This window comes from Eschrichtius robustus, chromosome 5, assembly GCF_028021215.1.
Source record: "Eschrichtius robustus isolate mEscRob2 chromosome 5, mEscRob2.pri, whole genome shotgun sequence".
Lineage (NCBI taxonomy): Eukaryota > Metazoa > Chordata > Mammalia > Artiodactyla > Eschrichtiidae > Eschrichtius > Eschrichtius robustus.
In genome coordinates, this window is record NC_090828.1 from 42,735,453 (window position 1) to 42,762,287 (window position 26,835).

The window sequence follows — 26,835 nt, forward strand, 5'->3', positions numbered from 1 at the left end:
GATAAAGGAGGCAAGAATATACAATGGAGACAAGACAGCCTCTTCAGTAAGTGGTGCTGGGATAACTGGACAGCTACATGTAAAAGAATGAAATTAGAACACTCCCTAACACCATCCACAAAAATAAACTCAAAATGGATTAAAGACCTAAATGTAAGGCCAGACACTATCAAACTCTTAGAGGAAAACATAGGCAGAACACTCTATGACATAAATCACAGCAAGATCCTTTTTGACCCATCCTCCTAGAGAAATGGAAATAAAAACAAAAATTAAAAAATGGGACCTAATGAAACTTAAAAGCTCTTGCACAGCAAAGGAAACCATAGACAAGAGGAAAAGACAACCCTCAGAATGGGAGAAAATATTTGCAAATGAAGCAACTGACAAAGGATTAATCTCCAATATATACAAGCAAGTTATGCAGCTCAATATCAAAAAAACAAACAACCCTATCTAAAAATGGGCAGAAGACCTAAATCGACATTTCTCCAAAGAAGATATACAGATGGCCAACAAACACATGAAAGGATGCTGAGCATCACTAATCATTAGAGAAATGCAAATCAAAGCTACAATGAGGTATCACCTCAAACAGGTCAGAATGGCCATCATCAAAAAATCTACAAACAATAAATGCTGGAGAGAGTGTGGAGAAAAGGGAACCCTCTTGCACTGTTGGTGGGAATGTAAATTGATACAGCCACTATGGAGAACAGCATGGAGGTTCCTTCAAAAACTAAACATAGAACTACCATACGACCCAGCAATCCCACTACTGGGCATATACCCTGAGAAAACCCTAATTCAAGAAGAGTCATGTACCACAATGTTCATTGCAGCACTATTTATGGTAGCCAGGACATGGAAGCAACCTAAGTGTCCATCGACAGATGAATGGATAAGGAAGATGTGGCACATATATACAATGGAATATTACTCAGCCATAAATAGAAATGAAATTGAGTTATTTGTAGTGAGGTGGATGGACCTAGAGTCTGTCACACAGCGTGAAGTAAGTCAGAAAGAGAAAAACAAATACCGTATGCTAACACATATATACGGAATCTAAAAAAAAAAAGGTTCTGATGAACCTAGGGGCAGGACAGGAATAAAGATGCAGACGTAGAGAATGGACTTGAGAACACGGGGAGGAGGAAGGGTAAGCTGGATCGAAGTGAGAGAGTGGCATTGACATATATACATTACCAAATGTAAAATAGATGGCTAGTGGGAAGCAGCCGCATAGCACAGGGAGATCAGCTTTTGACCACCTAGAGGGGCGGGAGGGAGATGCAAGAGGGAGGGGGTATGGGGATATATGTATATGTATAGCTGATTCACTCTGTTATACAGCAGAAACTAACACAACAATGTAAAGCCATTATACTCCAATAAAGGTGTTAAAAAAAACAAAAAAAGAAGGGGTAGTGTCATACCTCCTCTGAGTCTGAGCAACATTTATGTTGTTTTTCCTTTTTTCAGACCGAAATTCATGTAGTTGATAATAGGGTCTACTTTATTGTCAAATGTGTGATTTATTTTTTTGTTTATAATCTGGCAGTACATGGAATATAGTTTTCAGACAGTGTGGTGAGAGAACTTTGTGTAAAGCTGTTTAATGCAGACTCTGAACTTTTTGCTGTTTATTTTCTGGAGCTCATACAGTGGAACCAGATTCAGTTTAGGAAAAAACATTTAAATCATATTTTGAAATACAATGTTTTGTTAAATCTCTTTCTTATAAGAAATTGAAAAGTGTGCTTACGTGGGTGTACATGAATGTAGCCAAACTTGGAAACATAAGCCTAAATATCCATGATACCGTTCTGTATCCTCTCACACATCATTATATAATTGACATTCCTCATTCTTGCTCTAATTATTGCCTGATCTAATGATCAAGAAGTAGAGGAAAGACATCTTTGCAAGGTTAATAAGCCATCCAGAAAATTAGATTGGCATGATCAAATCTTAATGATTATTATTTCTCATTATATTAGATCACCTGAAAAGTTTGAGGAAGAAAAAATAAATTGGCATCATTGAGCAATTATACTTGTAGTTTTCTACAGTAGATTTTACAGATGATCACCAGTTATGAATTCTTTTCATATCTAAAACCAGAGATTTTTTATTACTTATACTACCATTATTATAGTAATCAAAGCTCGTTTATTTGATCATCATCATAATGGAGTACTTGAGTCATTTTCTCCTTTGCTAATTGACAGTTGGTCAGTTAAGAGGTGCTTTTCACAGAATCTTCCATAACTTGAAGGGTTTGAATTAGCTTCTAATAAATGCCTGAGAAGCTCCTCTACATTCTTAAGTGCATTTGCTAAAATTCCCAACTGCTAATTTCCACCTTCTGTTCAGGAAATGCCTTTGATCTGCCATCTAGCTGCCTTTCTTGCTTTTATCTATCTGTCTCAAGCATTGTAGCCCTACTTATCAGCATAATGACACATTATCATTTAGATATCATTTTCTGAAGCCAGATTTCTCTGAAAAAGAAAACAAAATGCAAAGAGCGGGCAAAGGGTCAAACTGAAGCTCAGATTGGCCCATGTGGAGAATTGGGAGAGGTGGCCTGTGGTCAGAAGTCTCAGCCTTGAGCTTGACCTTCACTCGCACCCTAATTACACACCTAGGTACTTCCTATGCAGACTTTTTGGCTCACTGGCTGCTCCCTGCTCACCCATATGCTACATCACCATCTGTGGTGGGACTCCCCAGAACCCAGATTCCTCAATATCAACATCCAGTTACACGAAAGTTGTTCCTTCAATTTCATTCTCCCCATCACTTCCTAATAAGGTGGTGGTCGTCAGGTAGAGAGAATAAATTGGACTAAATGAGTAAATGAACCTGCTGATTTTCAAATGAGACAACATGTGGTCTTAAAGTATCCAAAAATGTTTAAAGATATTTTCTCACAATACAGGAATACTTCAGAAATATTGCGGGTTCAGTTCCAGATCACTGCAATAAAGCAAGTCACACAAATTATTTGGTTTTCCAGTGCATAAAAAGTTATGCAGTCTATTAAGTGTGCAATAGCATTAAGTGTAAAAAACAATGTACATACCTTAACTAAAAAATACTTTATTGCTAAAAAATGCTAACCGTCATCTGACAATGCAAAGTTGCTACAAACCTTCAATTTGTTAAAAAAAAATATGCAATATCTGTGAAGTGCAATAAAGAGAAGCACAGTAAAACAAGATATGCCTGCACTCTGATCTCCATGATGACAGGGACTTGATTTAGCTCACTACTTCATCCCTATTACTACTAGATACAGTGTGTTCAGTAAACACTACATATTAGTTTCTCAAATATAACAAAGCAATATGTATATTTTAATAAAGAAATGTTATAAAATACCCATAAACATTAACTTTAAAAATTACCATTTTTCTTGTCTCTGCAAGATCTATTTAGTGTTTTTTATTCAACAAATATTTCCTAAGTGCCATACCATTTGCCAATTAATATGTGGGTACTAGGGCACAGAGCAAAATAAAAAAACAGCCAGTGAGCCAAAAAGTTCTTAGCCACAGAGAAACCATAGAGGTAGTTCCTTCCATCTTTCCTTCTTTCCTTCCTTCCTCATGTACAGAATACAAAGTCAAACTAAAAGGATAAAATGACATCCTCAATATCTCCCTCTTCGCTATTTGAATTAATCTGGAAAAGTTACCAGTTGAAATCTCCTTTTCACCAGCCGAGGTTAGCTTCCTCAATGTGTATTTTAGTGTTTAAAGTAAATATTTTGCAATTAGGGTGAAATATGTTAGTGACGGCTGCAGAGACTGAAGGTTTCTATTTATTCAGATACCCATTTATCTCCAAAATATCAAGGTAATGGCAGATCCCCAGCTTATCACCATTTCTAGGTGTGAACACGGAATTAAATCTCTCTATGCCTTCAGTTTGCTTTAATCTCCCTCCTCAACCTGTTAGTACTCATGAGAGGCCTGCTGCTGTCAGTTGGGAAGATAATTCTTCAGTAGGAAATTTTTAGCCACCAAAAATCAAATCAATAATATACTGCTCAAGGCTCCTATGTTGTCTTGGTTTACATTCACATGGCTAAGTTCATGTATGGAACAATTAGGTCCCCATGAAAAGGAAACATTTTTGCAAGGATATATGCTAAGTAGTATGTATATATTAGTGCTGTTTTCTAGGCACAATAACTAATCTCATTGTATGAGGTAGGAATGCTAACCCAAACTATCAATATAATTGGTAGCCAGAGCTTTGGACAGAGGAACCAAAAATGTTCATTAAAAGCACATTTACTCTATTATGCCTCCTTCTGTTCATCTAATCTGTGAGCTTCAAGCCACAGTAATACTAGTTCTCATTATCAGGATGTTCAGAGACTAAATTAGAAGACAGCTATGTTTGGGGCACTTGAGAGGTTTTATTAATTAAGAATTTCTGTTATGCTTATTTCTAATCAAGGGACATTATATACAAAAGTGACACACATAGTCAAACCACACAGGCAGGTATCATGGTAAGATATTCTCTCCATTTCATTGGAAGATGAGAATGAGAGTCATGCCATCTCTTATTCTATATACGTTGAAAGACTCTAAAACGAAAACACTGGATTGGGAAGATAGATTCGTGAATACTATTATATGCCGTACTTGAATTATGCATCTTTCTAGAGAAGTGCTCTAAGCGTTCCATGCTGAGGAAAATGTTCCATATCCACCCTGTCCGATACAGTGATCACTAGCCACGTGTTGCTATGAATTTCTTGAAATGGAACTAGTGCGACTGAGAAACTGGATTTTAAAATTTTATTTAGTGTTAATTAATGTAAATTTAAATAGCTACAAGTAGCTACTGGCTACTATATTGGACCACACAGTTCTAGAGCATTTGATTTCTAATTTTTAAAAGACTTGTTTTTTACAGTCGAAATGTAAAATAGAGCTTTCAGTAAAATATTAACCAAAAATATATAAAATAAATCTAGCTTCATCATCATATCGACAAATATTTATAGGATATTTAAAGATCACCCCACCAAAGTGGATTTTCTATGTTGCCATAAAATTCCTCCAAGAAGTTTAGAGACAAAACTCAGTACATTTCCAGCCTTCTTGCCACCACATCTTCCTCAGCACATCAGGATTTTGGAATTTGTGGTTTAAAATGTTAAAACTAAATATAATCATTGCTTGGGCAAGTCAAACATTCTCAGAACTAGTAGCAGAAACTTAAGACAGGTTGAGACTCAGGTTTGCATATGCCACGTCAAGTGACATTAACTTCTCTACTGGCTTATTAGAAGAAAGATTTGATGTCTGGAGCAAAGACGTGAGATTACTATAGTCTCCCCCTCTTTTCACCAGCCAACTATTTGATTTATTTGATGAGTGATCTCAGACAACCCTCTCAGGCACTGAACCATCAGAGAGTTATGTTGCTAGGTGATAAGAAAGCTTCAGAGATACCTAAATCTTCTTTTACCACTGGGAGTTTTATCTTTTCTGGAATAAAGAACATTTTTATGTATGATGTTTCTATCTGGATAGCCATAGGAATATTCAGAAAAGATTTACAGCTTTAAATCAAATTCATACTGACAAGGACCTTAAAACTTCATGAAATTTACCAAGAATATGTGAGACAACGCCTTATTTTTATTTGTTTTTTATATTTTGTTTCCCAAAGATTGAAGGAGCGGCTAATGTGTTATACATTGAGAAGTCCATTAATCTTTTGATTAGCATTTGTTTTCCTGTATTTTCCTTAGAGGCAAACGAACAAATGAGGAATGTACTTAATTTGATCTCTGGAGTAATTATAGATATGGATATTGTATCACTTAACAGATGCACTAAACTAGTACGTTTTTTAGTGTACATTTCTACACACCAAGAATGCAACTGGCTTCTTAATTTTATTGAAGTTCTTGAACTGAATTTTATTTTTAATCTAATGTGTCTACCGATCATATATCGTCTTGGGTTTTTTTAGTAGAAGCTAAGTCCGAGTAACTTATCTTAAAAAAAAAATTGAAACCCTTCCCAGTTACAATAAAAGTGATGTGAAACCCGCTTTAAAAAACATATACTATGCGAGTGACACTCTTGGCTGTTCTATCCCACCCACAGATCTCTCTCACTATGCAGAGGCTTTCACTAAGGAGACTTCATTGTTTATAGTTTATTCACCTTGCCCTGTGACTCTGCCAGGTGTAGCTGATATATAATAGAAGCTGTCTTTAAAACACATCTTCCCATTTAGAAATTCTTCGCCCGAATATTTTTTCCATTCCTTTGCACTAGCCCATATGTACGCAAACAAATCACCACCTCAGCCGTCTGACCCTCTCTTAAGAGTGAAGCTAAGGTACATGTTTTCTTGAAATCCCTTTTTAGGCAAAGGAATGTAGTTAACAACCTTTCTCTGTGACCTGCTTGTCAAGCTGTGTGGGAGCAGAGGAGGAAGGAAACTGTTGTCATGAAAGACAGCCCATGTTTCTGAAGGAATTTAACAACCCAGGAAAAGTCCTCTTCGTTTTGATACCTGTATTTGTGTTGGTGGAAAGTAGTTCTATATGGAGGTGGTTTTCTTAAAAATGAATATGATGCAGTAAAGATAGTATTAGTCCCTACATACTACCTCCATATTTAGGAGTATTTTGAAAGAAATGGTGTTTAGTACATTGTTTCACCACCCCCTATCTCTTCCATTTAAAAAATCTGTCAATATCAGTGCTTGTACAGCTGCATAATTCCATAAGAACGGTGCTTCAGACACAACACAAAGAAAAAGCAATTGAGTTGCTTTTCCAATTAGTTGCTATATATCGATGTTTCACAAGACTTTAAGTATTTCTTTTCATTAACATTTTCTTTGAATCACACTACTCATTTTTCAAGGGAAGAACCTTCTATTCATTTTATCTGATCTAAAAATACAAATATGCATGAAGAAATCTAAGCGGCATTGGGGAAAATGAAAGCAACAGTACAGAATGTTGCGTGGGTATGAATTTGGGCAGGAAGCAAAATGTGTTTTGAGGTAGGAAAAAAATGTTTTTCCATTTGGGGATACCCCAAATCAGCCACAGTCCAACCTTCATGTCAAAGGACTTTAAGGCATTAAAAGCACGCATGTGAACATAGCTTTTAAAATACCAATAATTATCAGGAAATAGTTCCTGTATGCTCTGAGAAAGTAAAATTAGGCCTATTTAAGGATACAAGAATTTAGTATATTCCTGCACTTTTTGATGGTTATTATCAATATTAGCCCTAGTGAAAGAGTGAGATTAAATTGTCTTAAATGTTTCAACAATTTTCTCTTGTCTTCTGCCCAGTGGCAGCACAACACCCCTCCAAACCTTATCTATTGCTGCTCTACTTTTCCACCTCAGGCCATACATTACTGGCTTCCTACTGTCATTTTCAGACTACCATCAATGCAATCTGGCACTGTCACTCAATAAACCACTTCTTATTCAAAACTCATGCTATTTGCTGATACCACCTTTTCCCCACACTTTTGGTATAACCTGCTGAACTTCCCATTACTGCCGTTTTTCTCAATGATTCGGCACTTGGTTTACTTTCATATATTCTATTCCAGGGTAGTTGGGTACTTGGGAGTTGCTGGTGAGTTCCATCAACACAATGGAACAGATGGCGTCCATGCCTCTTAACCTCATTCCCTGACATACTCTGGTTGTGCTAGGTTATGCAAGGTTATGTGGTAGTAACAAACATCCCCCTAAACTTAGTGGCTTCAAAGAATCAAGGTTCATTTCTTATTCTCACTCCATGTTCACCGCAGGTTGGCTGGGTGAGATACTATTTGGGGGCAGCTGGCTCTGCCCATTGCAGTCACTCAGGGACCCGGACAGAATGGACAGCTGTCTTGAGCATTGACTTTCTACGTGCACCCAATCCATCAGTAAATATTGTCAGTTCTCTCTCCAAATTATGTGCCACATCTGACTGCTATTTACTATCCCCCTGTGATAGCCTCCTTTTCTGGCTCCCTTTCTTGCCCATCTTAGGCACGCTTCAGTAGTAGGGAAGGTCTCCAACCAGCAATTAAATCCTCTAGCCTGAATTGACTCGTGTCACTTCCACTCAGCAACTCATTAGCCAGAACTAGTTACATGGACTGTTCAACCACAGGGCATCCAAGATATGCAGTCTTGCCCTGTGCCTGGACATTTTAATGCACAACATTAATAACTATCAAGGGTATATCTGATATTTCTTCTTAACATTGGCCCCATGGTTCCTCAGTCTCCTCAACTTCAGTTTAGCTGTCTAGAAATGTGGTCACACCTTGTGTATTACCTAGAAGTACAATACAAAGATCTGGAGTTCTCAAATTCCCCTCTCTGACCACTACTTTCTGTCATTTCCCAAGCCCTGTGCTAAGAATGGTTATAAAAGCAAATGAGACATATGAGTTGACCTTGAAAAATTCTCAGGACAATGGAAGAGTCAGGAAACCTCTACAATGTGAGATGTTCTGAGAATGGGTGGGTGTACAAACCAAGAGCCCAACACAGACCAGGGATGAAGGAATAGGGTGAAAGATGAGGACATCTTTCCTGAATGGTGTGATACTACTGCTGAATCTTCAAGTTAGAATCAGAATTAGCCACAGACGTGCCACTATAGACAGTGGAAACAGCATGTGTAGATGCCCAGCAAAGTGACAAGTAGCTATCAGCATAAAGAGCATGGCAGGGGTGCTAGAGATGAAGGTAGAGTGATAGGTTGGGGGCAAATCATGAAAGACTTTGAATACAATGATAAAGGCTGTGGATTTTTATCCTGAAGGTATAGGGAAACTTTGAACTAAACAGGGTTGTATCATTGTCAAGATTTGTGTTTTTAAAGTATCGTTGAAGTTTGCTTATTGACCAATATTTCATAGTCATTAGAAATACTTCACTGACCAAATTAAATGAACAATAGCAAAGCTTTACAAAAATATGTTTTTTTATTTTGTTATGAATTCCATAAATGAAACCCACAATGTTATAATAATACAAATGTTTTGCTCTTTTAAAATGTTTCTTTCTTGGATTTATTACATTCATCCATATGTTTTTACTTATTCACCAAATTAAATCATATTTTTATGCCTGAGAATTTTAGCATATATGTATGTCCTTCAATATTATAATTTTTAAAACAAACGTTAAACAGTAGTAATAAGCTACAGTCCCTGTTAAACCTAAATCTTTATGGTGTAGGCCCACCAGCAAATTTCCCCAAAACTTGAAGAATTTTTTTTCCCAAATCTGCAAAAACAAGGAAATTATTTTAGTTCCAACTATCATACAATTCAGGTGTAAGGCATGTAAAAAAGAAAGGTCCATGAATCTTGATGATACTATAAATGAAAGTGGTTTGAGTTTAAAAACTTAAAGTTTAGAAAATCAGTCTCATTATGAAATTCTAAATAGAGCATTGTTAATTTTTAAAAATCTATCTCTTTCCATTTATTTCTGGAAATCCTTGGCAATCTAATGGTGATAAAATTTCCCCTAAAATCCCATGCAATTTTTAAAAATCTAGATGTCTTTTCCACAATTATTCATTCCCTCCACTTTACAGTTTTAGACCGAGGTAATGGTTCTGTAAAGAAGTCATATTGATTAGCTTGAAGTCAATTTCTAACCTATTCCAGCACTCCAGCTTCCTTAGACCATTTTGTGGGTTTGGTTTGGTTTTGTGTTTTCTTTTTTCCCATTTTGTGGAAGATGTTCATGTCTTCTTTCACATTTCAGATTGGATAATTCAGACCTTTTTATCCTTACTTTTGACTGTATATGTTTTCATTGCTTTCTATTGTTTATGTTGCTTCGAAATAATATAGGTGAAAGCACTTTTCCGGGAGTGGGGAGTGAAACTGAGCATAGTGGAGCCAGCCTTGCGTGGCTGCTAGTGGGGGCCGATTCCAAGACGGGGCGTCACAAGAAAGGTTTTCAAGAGTGCTAGCGAATAGGTCATAAGTTACAGATTTTAAACCAGAGTTTGAGAGACAGCTGTAGACTGGAAAAAGGAATAACAAGAGTAGCCAAATTCCACCAACCAGAGCCAATAAGGCAGAGGGAACTTGTAGAAATAAAACAAGGTCTCTCAATATAGAACAAGTAGGGGTGGCGAAAAGAGTGTGGCTATATCTAACCCAAGACTGAAACTAATCACAAACACTGAAGTCCAGCCCTGACATTCTTCCCGTTATTTTGGCTACTGTGATTCCAAAAATTAGGGACTGGATCTTTAATAGCAAAAATAGGCTGGAAATATTATAGACAATTCAGAAAAATTATTGCTACAACTACCAATTCTATGAAATGCCTTGACCTCTTAAAATTGACTTCATTATTACTGCTGCTCTTTTATTATGTTGGCCAACTTATATCAATAAGTTATATGTTTAAACCAGCCTTGATCTTTATAAGTTTTATTTTTAAGTCTCATTTAGACTTGGAAATTAGACTTAGATAAGTATGTTTTTCAGGCTTTACAGTGAAATCCAATGCCCATAACAGGCAAGTAGAAAAAGAAAATGTAAAGCTCTTATTTTATTCTTATCTTTATCAATAAGAACAAAATGATCACTTTAGTGCTTTTTTTGTTCCAAGATCCAGTGTACTAGAACAAAGAGCCTAGAGCTCTTTGGGAAATTTCTGAGGTGACCTATCTGAGACTTCTCATCCGCTTCTTACCTGCTCTTCCCTCAATCCTTTTAGACCTTCATATAAGAAACCAAATGAGGATGTTTTGGTGCAAGACCTCTTCTACAAGTTTCTCAATATTTTTATTTCTCTATTTCATTATGTTGTTTTGTGATTCTTATTTCCCTGCTCCCTCCAAGACTCCTACTTCAGTATCACTATAAGGCCACTCACAAGGGCCAAAAATTCACGTTTGTGATGCCCAGGCTTGGACTTCCTTCAAAGAACTTTCTTACTTGGAATAAGATAATGAGTTTACTTCAACCTTAACACTTCCTTAGTGTTAACACCTTAGGGTGGCAAAGCAATTTAGAGGGTGCGAAGCACTTTCACATGTCCTCCTGTTTAATCTTCACCACAGCCTGTGAGCAAGCAGGGCAGGCATCTCATTTTACAAATAAGAAATCTGGGGATCAAGAAAAGACTCTGGGCAACCCAAATCCAGCTCTCCTAGCATTACCCCTGAACTTTGCCTATCATGTAACTGCCTTTAGATTACTTCATGTCATTTTCAATTTTAAATGATATGATCAGATTTGCATTTTAATAAGATACATGGGAGATATATTTAAGAGAGGCAAGTTTGCAAGTGCAGAGATCAGGTAGTTAGAAGTTTAGGCAAGTATGATGAGGATCTGAACTAGTAGTGTGGTGATGGAATGGGAAAATAGGAAAGAAACATGACATGTAAGTTGTTACCAGATTGCAAAGCCCCTCTACCAAAACAAACATTAAGTAGGTTAGAGTTGACTGTATTGGCAATTTAGTCTTTATTTGATGATTCAAATAAAACTTTCTATATCACAAAATGCCTTGAAGTTATCAATACCAAAATTCATGTACTAATGACATACAGAAGTGCAAGTTAATAAAGCTATATCTTTGTTATCAGAGATTTACTAATTAGAAGAATTAAACACAAAGTTGGAAAGCAACAAATTAATGTTGACAAGACTTAGAAAGACTTTGGTCTTTCTTCATTCACATTCAGTCCCTTATATTTCACATTCTCTTCCAATCACATCCTCTCAACTGATAACCATTCTTTTGAGTACAAATACAATACAGGCAATAAATGCAACAAAAAGAGATATATTTCATCCTCCCCTTTCCAGTGTCACCTCCTTCCTACATCTGTACCCACATACTCTGCCATCCCTCCTCGAGCAGAAGACATGTTTGTACCTCTAAGACCAACCACTGCACCTGTTTGTAAAACCATCCCTTCTTAAGGACATTGCTTCTGTGATTATCCCCTTTCTCTTCTGCATAAATTTGTTCTTTTAGCACCATCATTTCTCTCAGCATGACAATGATGCTTCGACTCCATCCTTCCATAAAAAACCCCTTTCTTGACCATACATCATTTTCCAACTAATGCCTCATTCTTTGTTTTCCTCATCACAAATCTGTGCAAAAGTATCAAGTACATTTACTGTTTCCACTTACTAACTCTTAGTCTTTTCTCAATATCCTCTAATTGGAATTCGGTACCCTCTATGCTTTACAGTAGCTCATTCAGCCCAAGTCAGTGTTCATCACTTACCAATAAAAAATACATTCCTCACCTTTTAGGCATTTAATATGGAAAAAATTTAATTATTTTCATGAATTTACATAAAATGATATAAATTAATTACACTGAGAATAATAAAAGTATTTTTGCATATAATTATCATATGATTGATACAATAAGAGTTTCATGAAGTCTTGGCATGGTAACTTTCTCAGATGAATTCTGCCATGCCTGGTATCAAGCTGAATAAGATTTTTTGTCTTTTCTTCTTTCCTTCCTTCCATCCTTCTCTCATTTCTTCTTTCTTTACTTCATTGTCTTTCTTCTTTTTTCTAATCAACTGAGTATCTTCAGTTCTAACTCAGATAGGACTGAGTGAAATCAGTCAGACTTAAATGATAATAGAATTTTGCCTCAACATAGTAACGTTGTATTAATCTCTTAAATTTTTTTAAGCTGTGCAGAAGATAAATTATATGTGATTTCTAAAGAATCTGTGTCAAACTCTAGCAAACTAGCTTAATTATGAAAAATTAAATTTTCTGTAATGATCTCTTCTTTTGAGTGTTTAATATAGAATTACATTTGCTCAGTCATGAGCTTGGTTGTTTTAAACCATTTTGTGTAATTTGTGTAAGTGTAATTTCAGCCTTCCTTTAGTTTTTTGGCATTTAAACCACTTAAAACTTATCAGTGGGTTTGTACTTCTTTTAATGAAAAAGAAGCAAAGATAATGAATTTCTTTCCCAAAATCTGAACACATCTTACTGCATATGGCACTGATACACATATAAAATTAATCTGTGTTAGTTTTGTAAATAGCAGATCAAAATGCTACTTCTTTTTGTTTTAGCATTTCAATAATATGATGTAAGAGTGTATTTGTTATTCACATGACAAATATCATCACATTTTAATATGAATAAAAAGAAAGTACGTATTCTTATTTTTCTTTAAAGTCATTGAGGTTTCTAGGGAAATGTTGGAAAATGTAAAAGAGAACATGACTGTAGCTCAAAAACAACAGCTTAGAATTGTCTGAGCCTCTAGGAACTGTCAGCAGCTTCCATCATTTAAATTCAACTTACATGTGGGAGAGGCATGTGAGAGGTAAAACTGGCATACAAAAGGCAAAATAGACAAGTTGTACAAATTAAAAAATGGAATGGAGGGTTTTGATTTAAAATTTTCTTTCTATTCTTTAAGTGGAATTTTTCCTTCATCAGAGGATAAACTGAAAAGTTCAGCTTTTTGGTGATAATGAGACAGTAATGTATGTAAGTTATCCAGAAAGAAAAATTGCTGTTTATAATTTTATAATCAAAGTAATTTTAGTTACAACAGATATATTGAACGGTATCACTGACAAATCCTTTATCTATATAAATAAAGTGGAAAAAATTACATGCCTACCAAGGCATGATTACTTTGTCATCTTACCTATTTAAAAAACAAAAACAAAAAACACTGACTACTGGATTGATATTGACCCTAAAATACAAAAAAGAAAAAATGCATTCTAAATTTTGAAAACTTCAGATTAAGGTCTATATAAAATTTGTGTAAATTTATTTTTCAACTTTGCAATAATTTAAATGAGTGTAGAACCAGTCTCTATGAATCATATTTAATGGGAATGTAAATTGATACAGCCACTATGGAGAACAGTATGGAGGTTCTTTAAAAAACTAAACCCAAGAGGGTTCCCTTTTCTCCACACCCTCTCCAGCATTTATTGTTTGTAGATTTTTTGATGATGGCCATTCTGGCCGGTGTGAGGTGATACCTCATTGTAGTTTTGATTTGCATATCTCTAATGATTAGTGATATTGAGCATCCTTGCATGTGTTTGTTGGCAATCTGTATATCTTCTTTGGAGAAATGTCTATTTAGGTCTTCTGCCCGTTTTTAGATAGGGTTGTTTGTTTTTTTTGATATTGAGCTGCATAACCTGCTTGTATATTTTGGAGATTAATCCTTTGTCAGTTGCTTTGTTTGCAAATATTTTCTCCCATTCTCAGGGTTGTCTTGTCATCTTGTTTCATCTTGTTTATGGTTTCCTTTGCTGTGCAAAAGCTTTTAAGTTTCATTAGGCCCCATTTTTTAATTTTTGTGTTTATTTACATTTCTCTAGGAGGTGGGTCAAAAAGGATCTTGCTGTGATTTATGTCATAGAGTGTTCTGCCTATGTTTTCCTCTAAGAGTTTGATAGTGTCTGGCCTTACATTTAGGTCTTTAAACCATTTTGAGTTCATTTTTGTGGATGGTGTTAGGGAGTGTTCTAATTTCATTCTTTTACATGTAGCTGTCCAGTGTTCCCAGCGCCACTTATTGAAGAGACTGTCTTTTCTCCATTGTATATTCTTGCCTCCTTTATCAAAGATAAGGTGACCATATGTGCATGGGTTTATCTCTGGGCTTTCTCTCCTGTTCCATTGATCTATATGTCTGTTGTGCCAGTACCCTACTGTCTTGATTACTGTAGCTTTGTAGTATAGTCTGAAGTCAGGGAGCCTGATTCCTCCAGCTCCATTTTTCTTTCTCAAGATTGCTTTGGCTATTCAGGGTCTTTTGTGTTTCTATACAAATTGTGAAATTTTTTGTTCTAGTTCTGTGAAAAATGCCATTGGTAGTTTGATAGTGATTGCACTGAATCTGTAGATTGCTTTGGGTGGTAGAGTCATTTTCACAATGTTGATTCTTCCAATGCAAGTACATGGTATATCTCTCCATCTGCTTGTATCATCTTTAATTTCTTTCATCAGTTTCTTACAGTTTTCTGCATACAGGTCTTTTGTCTCCTTAGGTAGGTTTATTCCTAGGTATTTTATTCTTTTTGTTGCAATGGTAAATGGGAGTGTTTCCTTAATTTCTCTTTCAGATTTTTCATCATTAGTGTATAGGAATGCAAGAGATTTCTGTGCATTAATTTTGTATCCTGCTACTTTACCAAATTCATTGATTAGCTCTAGTAGTTTTCTGGTAGCATCTTTACGATTCTCTATGTATAGTATCATGTCATCTGCAAACAGTGACAGTTTTAGTTCTTCTTTTCTGATTTGGATTCCTTTTATTTCTTTTTCTTCTCTGATTGCTGTGGCTAAAACTTCCAAAACTATGTTGAATAATAGTGGTGAGAGTGGGCAACCTTATCTTGTTCCTGATCTTAGTGGAAATGGTTTCAGTTTTTCACCATTGAGAATGATGTTGGCTGTGGGTTTGTCACATATGGCCTTTATTATGTTGAGGTAAGTTCCCTCTATGCCTACTTTCTGGAGAGTTTTTATCATAAATGGGTGTTGGACTTTGTCAAAAGCTTTTTCTGCGTTTGTTGAGATGATCATATGGTTTTTCTCCTTCAATTTGTTAAGATGGTGTATCACATTGATTGATTTGCATGTATTGAAGAATCCTTGCATTCCTGGGATAAAACCCACTTGATCATGGTGTATGATCCTTTCAATGTGCTGTTGGATTCTATTTGCTAGTATTTTGTTGAGGATTTTTGCATCTATGTTCATCAGTGATATTGGCCTGTAGTTTTCTTTTTTTGTGACATCTTTGTCTGGTTTTGGTATCATGGTGATGGTGGCCTCGTAGAATGAGTTTGGGCGTGTTCCTCCCTCTGCTATATTTTGGAAGAGTTTGAGAAGGATAGGTGTTAGCTGTTCTCTAAATGTTTGATAGAATTTGCCTATGAAGCCATCTGGTCCTGGGCTTATATTTATGCATATTTATACCTTGTTTTTTGTGGGGTTTTTTTGTTTTTGTTTTTAATTGAAGTATAGATGATTTACAATGTTTCAGGTGTACAGCAAAGTGATTCCGTTTTATATATATATTGTTTTTCAGATTCTTTTCGAGTATAGGTTATTACAAGACATTGAATATAGTTTCCTGTGCTATATAATAGGTCCTTGTTGTTTATCTATTTTTTATATAGTAATGTGTATCTCTTAGTTCCAAATTTCTAGTTTATCCCTCCCCACTTCCCCCTTTAATAACCATTAGTTTGTTTTCTATGTCTGTGAATCTATTTCTATTTTTTCCACACCCTCTCCAGCATTTGTTATTTGTAGACTTTTTGATGATGACCGTTCTGACCTGTGTGCGGTGAAACCTCATTGTAGTTTTTATTGGCGTTTCTCTAATAATCAGCGATGTTGAGTATCTTTACATGTGCCTGTTGGCCATCAGTATGTCTTCTTTGGAGAAATGTCTATGTAGGTCTTCTGCCCATTTTTTGATTGGGTTGTGTGTGTTTTTGATATTGAACTGTGTAAGTTGTTGTATATTTTGGAAATTAACCCCTTGTCAGTTGCATTGTTTCCAAATATTTTCTCTCATTCTGTAGGTTGCTTTTTTGTTTTGTTTATGGCTTCCTTTGCTGCATATACTATGCTTAATGTGTATACTATGCCTAATTTAAATGGGACAACTTATATATCTGTCAAAGTGATGTGCTAGAGCTACATGGAGAATAAAATGGGAACCGTGAATATACTGGGAAAGGTAGTGCTATGTTGGGAAAAAATGAAAATATAATAGAATAAACATGGCTTAACTATTGCAGAATATATGCTAATATAGAAAAGAAATAGTAAGAAGTTCAAAGGGAGATCTGGAGACAATTAAAAGCATATCTAGGGTTGTATAGTAATGCTACCGAAATCTGAGGTGTGGAAAATGATGTGAAAATATTTCCTTAGAATTTATTAATATCATTAATTTATGTCTTATTAGCCACCTTTCACTAGGTAAAGTTATAGTTACAAACGACCTCAAAACCTCGAAGGCTTACAGCATCAGTAAGTGACATAATTCTTGCTCCCATGGCTGTGGTCAACTATGGCCCTGCTCTATATATCTTCTCATTCTGGGATTGGTTGAAGAAACAGCTCCTATTTTGGATGTGTCTTTTTTTATGCAAAGGGAACAAGCAAGAAAGTAGAAATCCACATGTTGGCTTTTATATATCTTCTCACTTCCACTGACATTTCAATGGCAAAAACAAGTCATAAGCCTATCAGTGATATCATGGAACTTCAAGTCATATGGCTATGGAGAGGAATGTATAATCCTTTTATTGGGAAAATAATTCAATCTACTATAAGTGTCATATGCCAATAGTGTCTTCCATGGAGAATGTGAGACTATACATAAGTCTTGAAAGGTTAGCGCAAATACAGGTCAGCAGCCAAATAATCATTTAATGATGACAGGAAGGAGTCTCCATTAGCACTGACATCTCTGGCTTTTTTCCTTTGAAATTAGAGTAGGATGGATGTTTAAAGTAAAACTAATTTTCAAAAGGAACGTGAGTTTTATAGAACAGGTAGAAGTATGATATATGACAATAAGAATGCAAAGGGTGGACTATGGTAATTAAAAATATAGTATTTTAGTAAAGTTTTTAAATTGTTCATGAAGTAATAGATTAGGATAATTTGAAGTTGTATATTGTAATCCTTAAAGCAGCCATCAAAATAATAACCGAAAAATATAACAAAATAATTATTAGAAGAGATAAGACAAAATAAATACCATAGAATATTTGATTTTCCTTAAAAAAAAAATGGCAGAAAAGGAAACAGAGGAAAACAAAAAGATTAGCTAAATATGAATCAAACACCAAGTTGGTAGACTTAAAAACAAACATATCAATAATTACATTAAAGTAAATGGACTAAATACCCTGATTAAATGTAGACATATTCAGACTAGATAAAAAAGCAAAATCCAACTACACATTGTTTACAAGGAACACTCTTTAAACATAACTTAATGAACAGGTTGAAAGTAAAAAGATAGAATCAATAAGCAAAAGAAAGGTGGTGTGGTTATCTGAATATCAGAACAAAGTAGACTTCAAGATGAATCGTGTGACCAGAGAGTAAAGGGGTGCATTTCATAATGCTAAAGGGTCACTTATTAAAGAAGACATAAGACTACTAAATGTTTATACACCCAATATCAGAGCTCCCAAATACAAGATGAAACAAAAGAACAAAACAAAAGAGAACTAGAAACAGTTTTACTGCCACCAGTAGAGATTTTAGCACACCTTTCTCAGTAATAGAACAATTAAACAAAAAATCAATACAGTTATGGGTGATTTGGACCATCAACTTAAGCTATTAATATTTACAGAAAATCACTCCCCACAAGAGGTTACAACTTCTAAGATGCACATGGAATAGTCAAGAAGATAGATCATATTCTGGCCCATAAAACACAAGTTTTAATAAATTTCAAAGGACTTAAATTAAACAGAATATTTTCTTTAACCATGATGGATAGATCACCATGGATGGATTTTTTTATAACATCTTGAACACGAGACATAGAGCTGTCAAACTCCAGAGAGATTTGTTTCAAAGCCTGGACAGTCAGGCTGAGCTCTTTTCAATACTTAAGACTTTTCAGGACTTCAAAACAATTTACTCTTGCAGCTCACACAATCTACTTTTTATTTCAACTCTCATCCAGGTTGATCATTTGGTTGAATTTTGCATTGGGGGGGTGGTGGAGTAAAAAGATATAAAAGTCTTCCTACCTAACTCTATAAGTCCTTTGAATTTAATGGAACCTTATGCTATATGTTTATTACTTTCCTTTTAATGTTAAGACCTTGGCTTAACAAGAGTGGCTCTTGGCAGCCCGCATTTCTCTGTGTCCTTAAGACCACACAACTCTTTTGTATATTTAAAATGATTCCCAATGAATTTTGGATATTTAAATTAAAGATAAATAAAAATAATGTACCTTTAAAAACCCTCAAATATTTGGAGGTTAAAAAAATACACTACTAAGTAATCCTTGGGTCAAAGAAGAAATCTTGAAGGATATTACAATATATATTTTCACAAAAATACATGAAAACACAACATATTAATATTTGTGGGATGCAGCTAAAGCAGTCTTTAGGAGAAAATGTACAGATTTAAATACCTACATTAGAAAATAAGAAAGGTATAAAATCAAGCACTTCTTCCATTTTAAGGAATTAGAAAATAAACTCTAAGTATATAGCATAAAGGAAATAATAAGAGTAGGAAGCAATAAAATAGAAAATTTAAGTAGCCTTGTATAAAGAAATGAAATAATAATACCAATCCTCCACAAACTCTTTCATAAAATAGAGAAAGTAGGAACACTTCCCAACTCATATCATGAGGCCATTTTAACCATAATAATAAAACAAAATAAGAACAATACAAGAAAAGAAAATTACAGCCAGCATATCTTATGAACCATAGACACGAAAATACTTACCAAAATACTAGCAAAAGAAATCCAGCTATATATAAAAAGGGTTATATACCATGATCAAGTTTGACTTATCCCCAAAATGTGAGGTTGGCTTAACATATGGAAATCAATCAACATATTTCACCACACTGACAGGTCAAGAGAGAGAAATCATGTCCACGTGGTAAAAACAAAGAACCCCAACCTCTACTTCACGTTATGCACAAAATCCAATTTTGATAGACCATAAACTTAAATATAAAGTAAAATTTTAAAATTAATAAAAATGGGGAATAGAATAAAGCATAGAAGAATATCTGCATGAGCTTCGAGTAGAAGACTTCTTAGAAATGACACAGAAAGGACAAATCATAAAAGAAAAAAATTGATTTCATCAAAATAAAAATTTCTGCACATCCACAAAAAAAACAAAACACGTTCAAGAAAATAGACTGAGAAAATATATCCCAATACATGTATCTGACAAAAATTTGTACCCAAAATATATTAAAAATTTCTGTAACTCAAGAATTTTTTTAAAAAATGAATCAAACACCAAGTTGGGAGACTTAAAACCAAACATACCAATAATTACATTAAAGTAAATGGACTAAATACCCTGATTAAATGCAGACAGATTCAGACTAGATAAAAAGTGACATTACACTATATATTGTTTACAAGAAACACACTTTAGACATAAGTTAAGAAACAGGTTGAAAGAAAAAAAGACAGAAACAATAAGCAAAAGAAAGCTGGTGTGGCTATCTGAATATCATAATCCCACTGTGAGGTATTTGTTGAAGAGAAATAACTTGTGTGCACAAAAAGTCTTTTACAAGAATATTTACAACAGCTTTATTCATAAATATTCAGTTATTGCTTCCAGCCAGTAACTGGAAACAACAAGATGTACTTCAACAAGAAAATGGAAAAATAAGCTGTGGTATATTCACTCAATAGATTACCAAGCAATAAAAAGAAATAAACTACTGATACAGGCAACTACCTGAATTCATCTTAAAAACTATGATGCCAAGTGGAAGAAGTTGAATACAATAATTACATATTGTATGATTCCATTGATGTAATATTCTAAAATAGTCCATCTGTGGTGACAGATCGGATTACTGACCAGCCTATATGTAGAGACATAGTAGTGGTAGGGAAACGGCTGAGAAGGGCAGAAGCAAACTTTCTGGAATCATGGAGTTGTTCTTTGTCTTGGCATGCATTCCTCAAAATTGACTGAAAGATATGAGCATTTCACTGAATGTAAATTTTAGTGAAATTTTGAACCAAATAAATGACATTGAATAACTGTGTGTTTGAACATTATATTTCATCATGTTTTCAGAAATAGTATAACATAGGTTAGGAATATTATAAGAGGCCCAGGAGGCATTATAGTGAGTTAGGAAGAGAACTGGGCCCAGCGGGGGGGCACACCCACTGATTTGGGCCAGAACAAGGTCATGATAAGGGAATTTTGGTAACAATTTTCCGGATGAAACCACGAGGGCAGGGAGAGTTTGAGAGAGAGGTAATTTGATCATCTCTTATAATGCTCCAATCCAGAATCTTCTTAAAGCAATTAATTAAATCAGTTTTAACTGTAGGGTAGCATATTAGGTATAATATGCTTTCAGGAGCTCCGCCTCCCTTGCTCCTCAAATTTCCCTCAGTCACACGCTGAAACCTGTTTTTATAGAATAAAGGGAAATAATTCTTTTTTTACTTTACAACTCAAAATAAAAGGCTTAAAATGCAAGTGCATGGTTAAAATAATACTTTAGGATAAATGAATTTCATTCCTGCATAATCAGCGGATGAATGCAAATAATTAAGCACCGATCCTTCCTGTTTCTGATACTGTAAAAAGAACAGGAAAAAGGAACACTCCTGGTTCAACACATACTTTCTGAGCATCTAGCATGTGCTAAATCAATAGTGCTCAAGCTTTTGTGACTGTGACCTTTAGTAAGAAATGAAATTTACATTGCAACGCTGGATGGATGTACATATGTATAACTAAAACAGTGTTATAAAATAAAACCTATACTTGCTAAGTAAGATGCACTCTGTGTTTTCTATTCCAGTATATTCTGCTTCATGTACACAAAAATGTTTACAAAAATGCTGATAGTGACCCACTGACTCCATTTCATTACCCACTAATAAATTGTGAATTGTGATTGGAAAAATGCAGTGCTAACCTTGCTACTCAAAATGTGGTCTGTGTACCAGCATCATCAGTTACACCTCACACTTACTGAATCAGAATCTTCATTTTAACAAAACCTCCAGGTGCTTCCTGTGCACTGTGACAGAAGTCCTGTGCTAGACATTCACTGCATGAGGAAGATGTTTGGGCCAGAGGAAGTCTTTTCAGTGTTGTTTAGGGCAGAGATTCTTAGGGATGTGTTTTTTAAAGTATACATATCCAAGCCTCGAGCCTACAAATTCAGTACCTCTTGGGATATCTCAGGGCATTTATCTAAAAAACAATACATAAATGAACAAACCAAATCTACCAGAGCTTCTGAGCCCACCCCTATTTAAGAATCTTGGTCTATAGTGTTAAATGAAGCAGTGTAACTGATTTGTTTGTTTATTACAAAGGTGCAAATCTGTGCTTCAGGAAATATGGAAAGATTTTACTTTATTTTTCACTGTGATTGCTTCACATTTTATTCCCAGAATGTTTATTGATAGAGGTTTTGCTACTGCTACTTCTGGGTTTACTTCTCCGTGTGGAAGAATTTCCAAACATCTCGAGTCTACCAATAACTGCCCTTTTATAGAAATGTAATGTGACTTCCAGTAGAATTATTATTATTAGTTTTGCTGAGGTAGCACGATTCATCCCCTGGATTACTTCCAGTAGATCCCTAACCAAGGATCCCTGCTGCGAAAGAAGATAGGGCTGCCCATAAGTGGCTGTAACTGTTCATTAAGGACCTTCCCGTTGTGTTAGTATGTTTCCTGAGTGATGGGAAGTTTTAGTCTAGAAGCTGCTAATCTTGCTAACACTAAAAGGCTCTCTCTCCCATTAACAGCTTCTGTGTTGCATTAATAGTAAGAAAGTGATAAAGAGATGGACCTCAGCTGCTCAGTACCCCCTGAGGTGAGGTCCCCAGCTTCCTTCTTATCCCATAGTCCACTCTAATGGTCTCGCCTGTATTAAAATAATAGAGCGGATAATAAGTGCTGTCTATTTTAGCAGAGTCTAAAATTCCTTCTTCTTTCTGGGGAGGAACACCATTTTTTTAGACTTCCAATTTTAAAACTATACCATCAATACTTTTGCAATTGAAGTTGATCTGTTTAATTCATAACTTTTTAAAAGTGCAGTGCAAATCAAGTACAGGGGAAAAAATGTTGCTTTGGAAAAAATAAATCTGTCTTTCCTGGAAAAACTATAAAATAGAGAACTCTCTTAGAGATGTCTTCTTGTTCTTTTTTTTATTTTCTGGTAAATCAAATCACTCATTTGCACAGCAGTAAACTGGAAAGTCAAGGAATAAAGACCTTTGCTTTTGTAAATATTAATAACTCTCATGTTAATAGACAAAGAACAAATTATGAAAAATATCATATTAAAATAAAACAAGTAAGGTTAAATTTCTTAGGTTTAGGGTGCATGTTAATCAATGATGTTTTGTTAAAAACGTTATCTTATTAGGCTTCATAATGCTAGGAGCCAATGCCATACTTAATTGCCTCTGTTCTTTTTCTACTGAAAATGCATAACCTTTTGCAGAAGTGCACTTTTTAAGGATCTCTTGATTTAAACACATGCTTTTAGTATATAAGATGTCCATGGAATAAGATTATCTATGCAGTACTTAGGTTGTTGCAATTTTTCATCTATAAGCGAAACTATTTTTGCCTCCAACTACATATTTTTTTAATTGGGTAAACAGTAATCCATCATCTCAAAAGTGTTGCTCAGATTTTTATTTCTTGAACTCAAATACTAAAATTTTTTCCTCGATTTACACAATTCTTTCCTGACTTGAAAGCTTAATTTTATAATTAGGTTGTATATAGTATATTTTTACACTTGTAATTTATGTGTATAAAAAGGACCAATATCAATAATCATCAGCGACAGTATATATTTTTTAAATGAAATATACGTTCATAGCCCTCATAGAAGAAATCACTATGATGAGCTCTGCACAACATTTATGTAAGATTCAAGAAATTACTATAAAAACCAATTAAAAGATGTTTTCTAAAAACATAATTAATATATTTTTCCTTATAAGTACTTAGCATCTTGAGGGGGGGAAAAGACGTATCTAAAAAGTCAAGGCTGCCCATCTAAATTTTTTAAATTATGTATTAAAGCCTTTGAATGAAAAAAAATTTATAATTTAAGAATGAGAAAATGTCAAGTATTTTTTTTATAGACACTAGGTTTTTCCTCTAGGCAAGTAACAATCTAAATCCCTTTTAATTAAGTAACTCTTTCATATGGTCTATTAGCCAAACAATTTTGATAAATCCAGTACACTCTCGTTTGTTTTATTTTTCTTGTTAAAAGAATTATTCACCACATACCAATGGCTAGCATATTATTGTTAGTTTTCTTCAAATTTAGGGAAGAAGGGAGCCGAATATGACAATCTTAATGGAGCTGCAATAGCAAAGAAGTCCATTGGAAAAGTAGCAGGTTTCATATAGAATAGTCTTGAAGTTGTTGGTATTGTGCACACTTATCTGAATTCTTTTTGTTCACTTTCTTCTGTCCTATAGTCCATGAAGGCTCAGGAGAAACCAGTCAAAAGGAGACATCCACCTGTGATATTTGCCAGTTTGGTGCAGAATGTGATGAAGATGCCGAGGATGTCTGGTAATGTGCTATTTTATTCTTTTAAAGAAAATAATGACAATAATTAATTTCTTTTTACTTTATCAATTATTTCCTAAAAGAAGACATTTTCAGCAGTTTTTTTTTTTTTTTAATCCAGTTCTCATGGGGGTAAAAAAATGAGGGCTACAATAACAGCAAGGACTTTCTGAAGCTGAACTAAAAGTTGGGTCAGCCAAGCAGCTGCCCAGGGCATTACTTGATAAGGTACAATAAGATATCACCGAGACCCCCCAAATACTGTCAATGTTAAGAGATGGAGAGAAAAATCATACTTACCAGAACATCTGTCAAAAAGCATGGTCAAGAAACAATGGATAGTTGCTAATCTGCTCCTAAAATGGTGGATCTGGGTAACTGCACAGATTTTACTTAAAGGGTATGCATATGCACTCCCATAGCTGAATTAGGGAGATGGTAGGGCAAGGAATAATCTTTGAGCCACCCTGTAGGATCAACTTCTCCCTTCACCCAAGCAATACTCAGCTTCTCCTGTAAAGATATGCTGAACAGATTATGAATAGTATTCATTATTTTGAATGGGTCCCAAAATGTTAGCCTTCTAGGGCAGCCACGTGTATTGGTCCTACCCTGATCTCATACCTAAAGTGAGAAACCCAAAGGTCTTTGTATGGCATGACAGTGGAAAGAGGCAGACTCTCTTTCTTTCTGTCTCTCTTTCTCTCTTTTACACACATACCTTTCAGAAAAACAACCAGGTGTCCTTTCATATTTTTTTTTCAATATGCAGACTGTGTTTGCCTAGAGCAGTTAACAATCATTTTGATCGAAGTAGGTAAGGGAGTAAATCTTAAATGTTCTCACCACACACACAAAATATTGGTAATTATGTGAGGTGATGGAGGTGTTAGCTAACACTATGGTGGTGATCACACTGCAATATACAAGTGTATCAAACATGTTGTACACCTTAAACTTGTACAATGTTATATGCCAATTATATCTCAGTAAAGTTGAGGGAAAAAGACAATCATTTTCATCAGACTTTTGTGGGTAGAGGGGGGCAATTCATCTAAGAAACAGAAAGAAAAAATTAAGGCAAGATAATTTTGGCAAGAATGAAACAGTCTGCACTGAAAACATTTTAGAATATTTTTGGATGTAGATTAAATTGAGGATTCCAACTGAGCAAACTGAGCTTCTTAGGGTAAATTAACTAGGTACTTACAAGTAAACACTGCTATTGACTAGCCACGTGAAATAGCCACCCATTAATAAAAGCAGATATCAGTAGGATTTCCATACCTGTTAAACATTTCTAGCCAATGGTCAGCTAGGAGTCAAGTCAGGGGGTGTATGCACTGGTTTGACCATCTTGAGGTAACCAGACATAGGTTTTCTTAAGAACCTCCTGGACATCTTAATGGCTGATGAATTTTATGGTTCCCAAACCTGGCTGGGAATTTTTAAAACACATCGATTCTTTAGTTCCATGTCAAAATTAATGAATCAGGATTTCAGAGAAGTGGGGCTTAAAACTTTACTTGTCTAAAACTCCCCCAGATGGTTGTATAAATACTGCTCTAAGATAAATGACTGACTCAGAGAATCTTTCTCCTCCCTAAATGCTTTAAGGCTCTGTGTAGCCATAGTCATTATATATTAAGACACATTGATAAGAAATGTATCCTTAAAATATCTTGTTTTAATGTTTGCTGATGACTACATCTGTAGCTCAACTTTATTTTTAATGCTGTAAATTATCTTGCTGTCAGCTATTTTACTTTTTAAAAATTCACATGGGTCCCTAATTTTTTCTTAAGAATTTTCCATTCCCCATTCTTATCTCTTTAATGATCACCTTTAAGTGACATGGTTTCACTTTACAACTGCAAAGATTTACGAAATGAGACAATAATAGCAGATAAAAATTACTGATTTCTTACTATGAGCTTAGTCTATTTGTATGCATTCTTTTTTTTTCTCAGTTATCTTCAAAATACCCTAGAGTAGATTCCATTATGATCACTTTACAAAGAGGAAACTGAGTTTTAAAATGTTTAAGTGGCAGAGCCAAGATGAAGATATGAGGTGAAAGTAACTAGAGGATGTTAGCATAACAATTCAACCAAAGATGCAATTAAAGTATTTCTTTCCTGTCATGTCTGGAATAATGAGATGGCCAGATTGCAGGCAGCTTAGATCCAGTGACTGAAGTCCTGCAGGGTTAGAGCTGGTGACAAGAGAGAAGCCTGCAGCAGGCAATGGGAAAATGTCCAGGCAAGCAGTGTCACTCCTGGTATTCTAGCAAAAGTTTAGATCTCTGGTATACAGGACAAGGAGATTTGGGCAAGGTAAGTGGCATCAGAAAGCTTAAACAGCCATGGGTACTGGAGTTAGGAAAAGAAATTCGGTTACAAAGGGAGCAAGGAGAAGGATAAGGCAGAACTTCAGTCATCAAGGAATTGGAAAGCTAAT

The 26,835-nt window shown here is 35.0% G+C and overlaps 1 protein-coding gene across 1 annotated transcript in view; it reads left to right on the forward strand.

Annotated features, from left to right (window-relative positions):
• TMEFF2 (transmembrane protein with EGF like and two follistatin like domains 2) overlaps positions 1-26,835 on the forward strand; it is a 246,466-nt gene that overhangs the window by 105,335 nt on the left and 114,296 nt on the right. Inside the window, exon 5 of the mRNA XM_068543848.1 lies at positions 24,282-24,378. Coding sequence (XP_068399949.1) covers positions 24,282-24,378 — 97 coding nt within the window. The remainder of the gene's footprint in view (positions 1-24,281; positions 24,379-26,835) is intronic.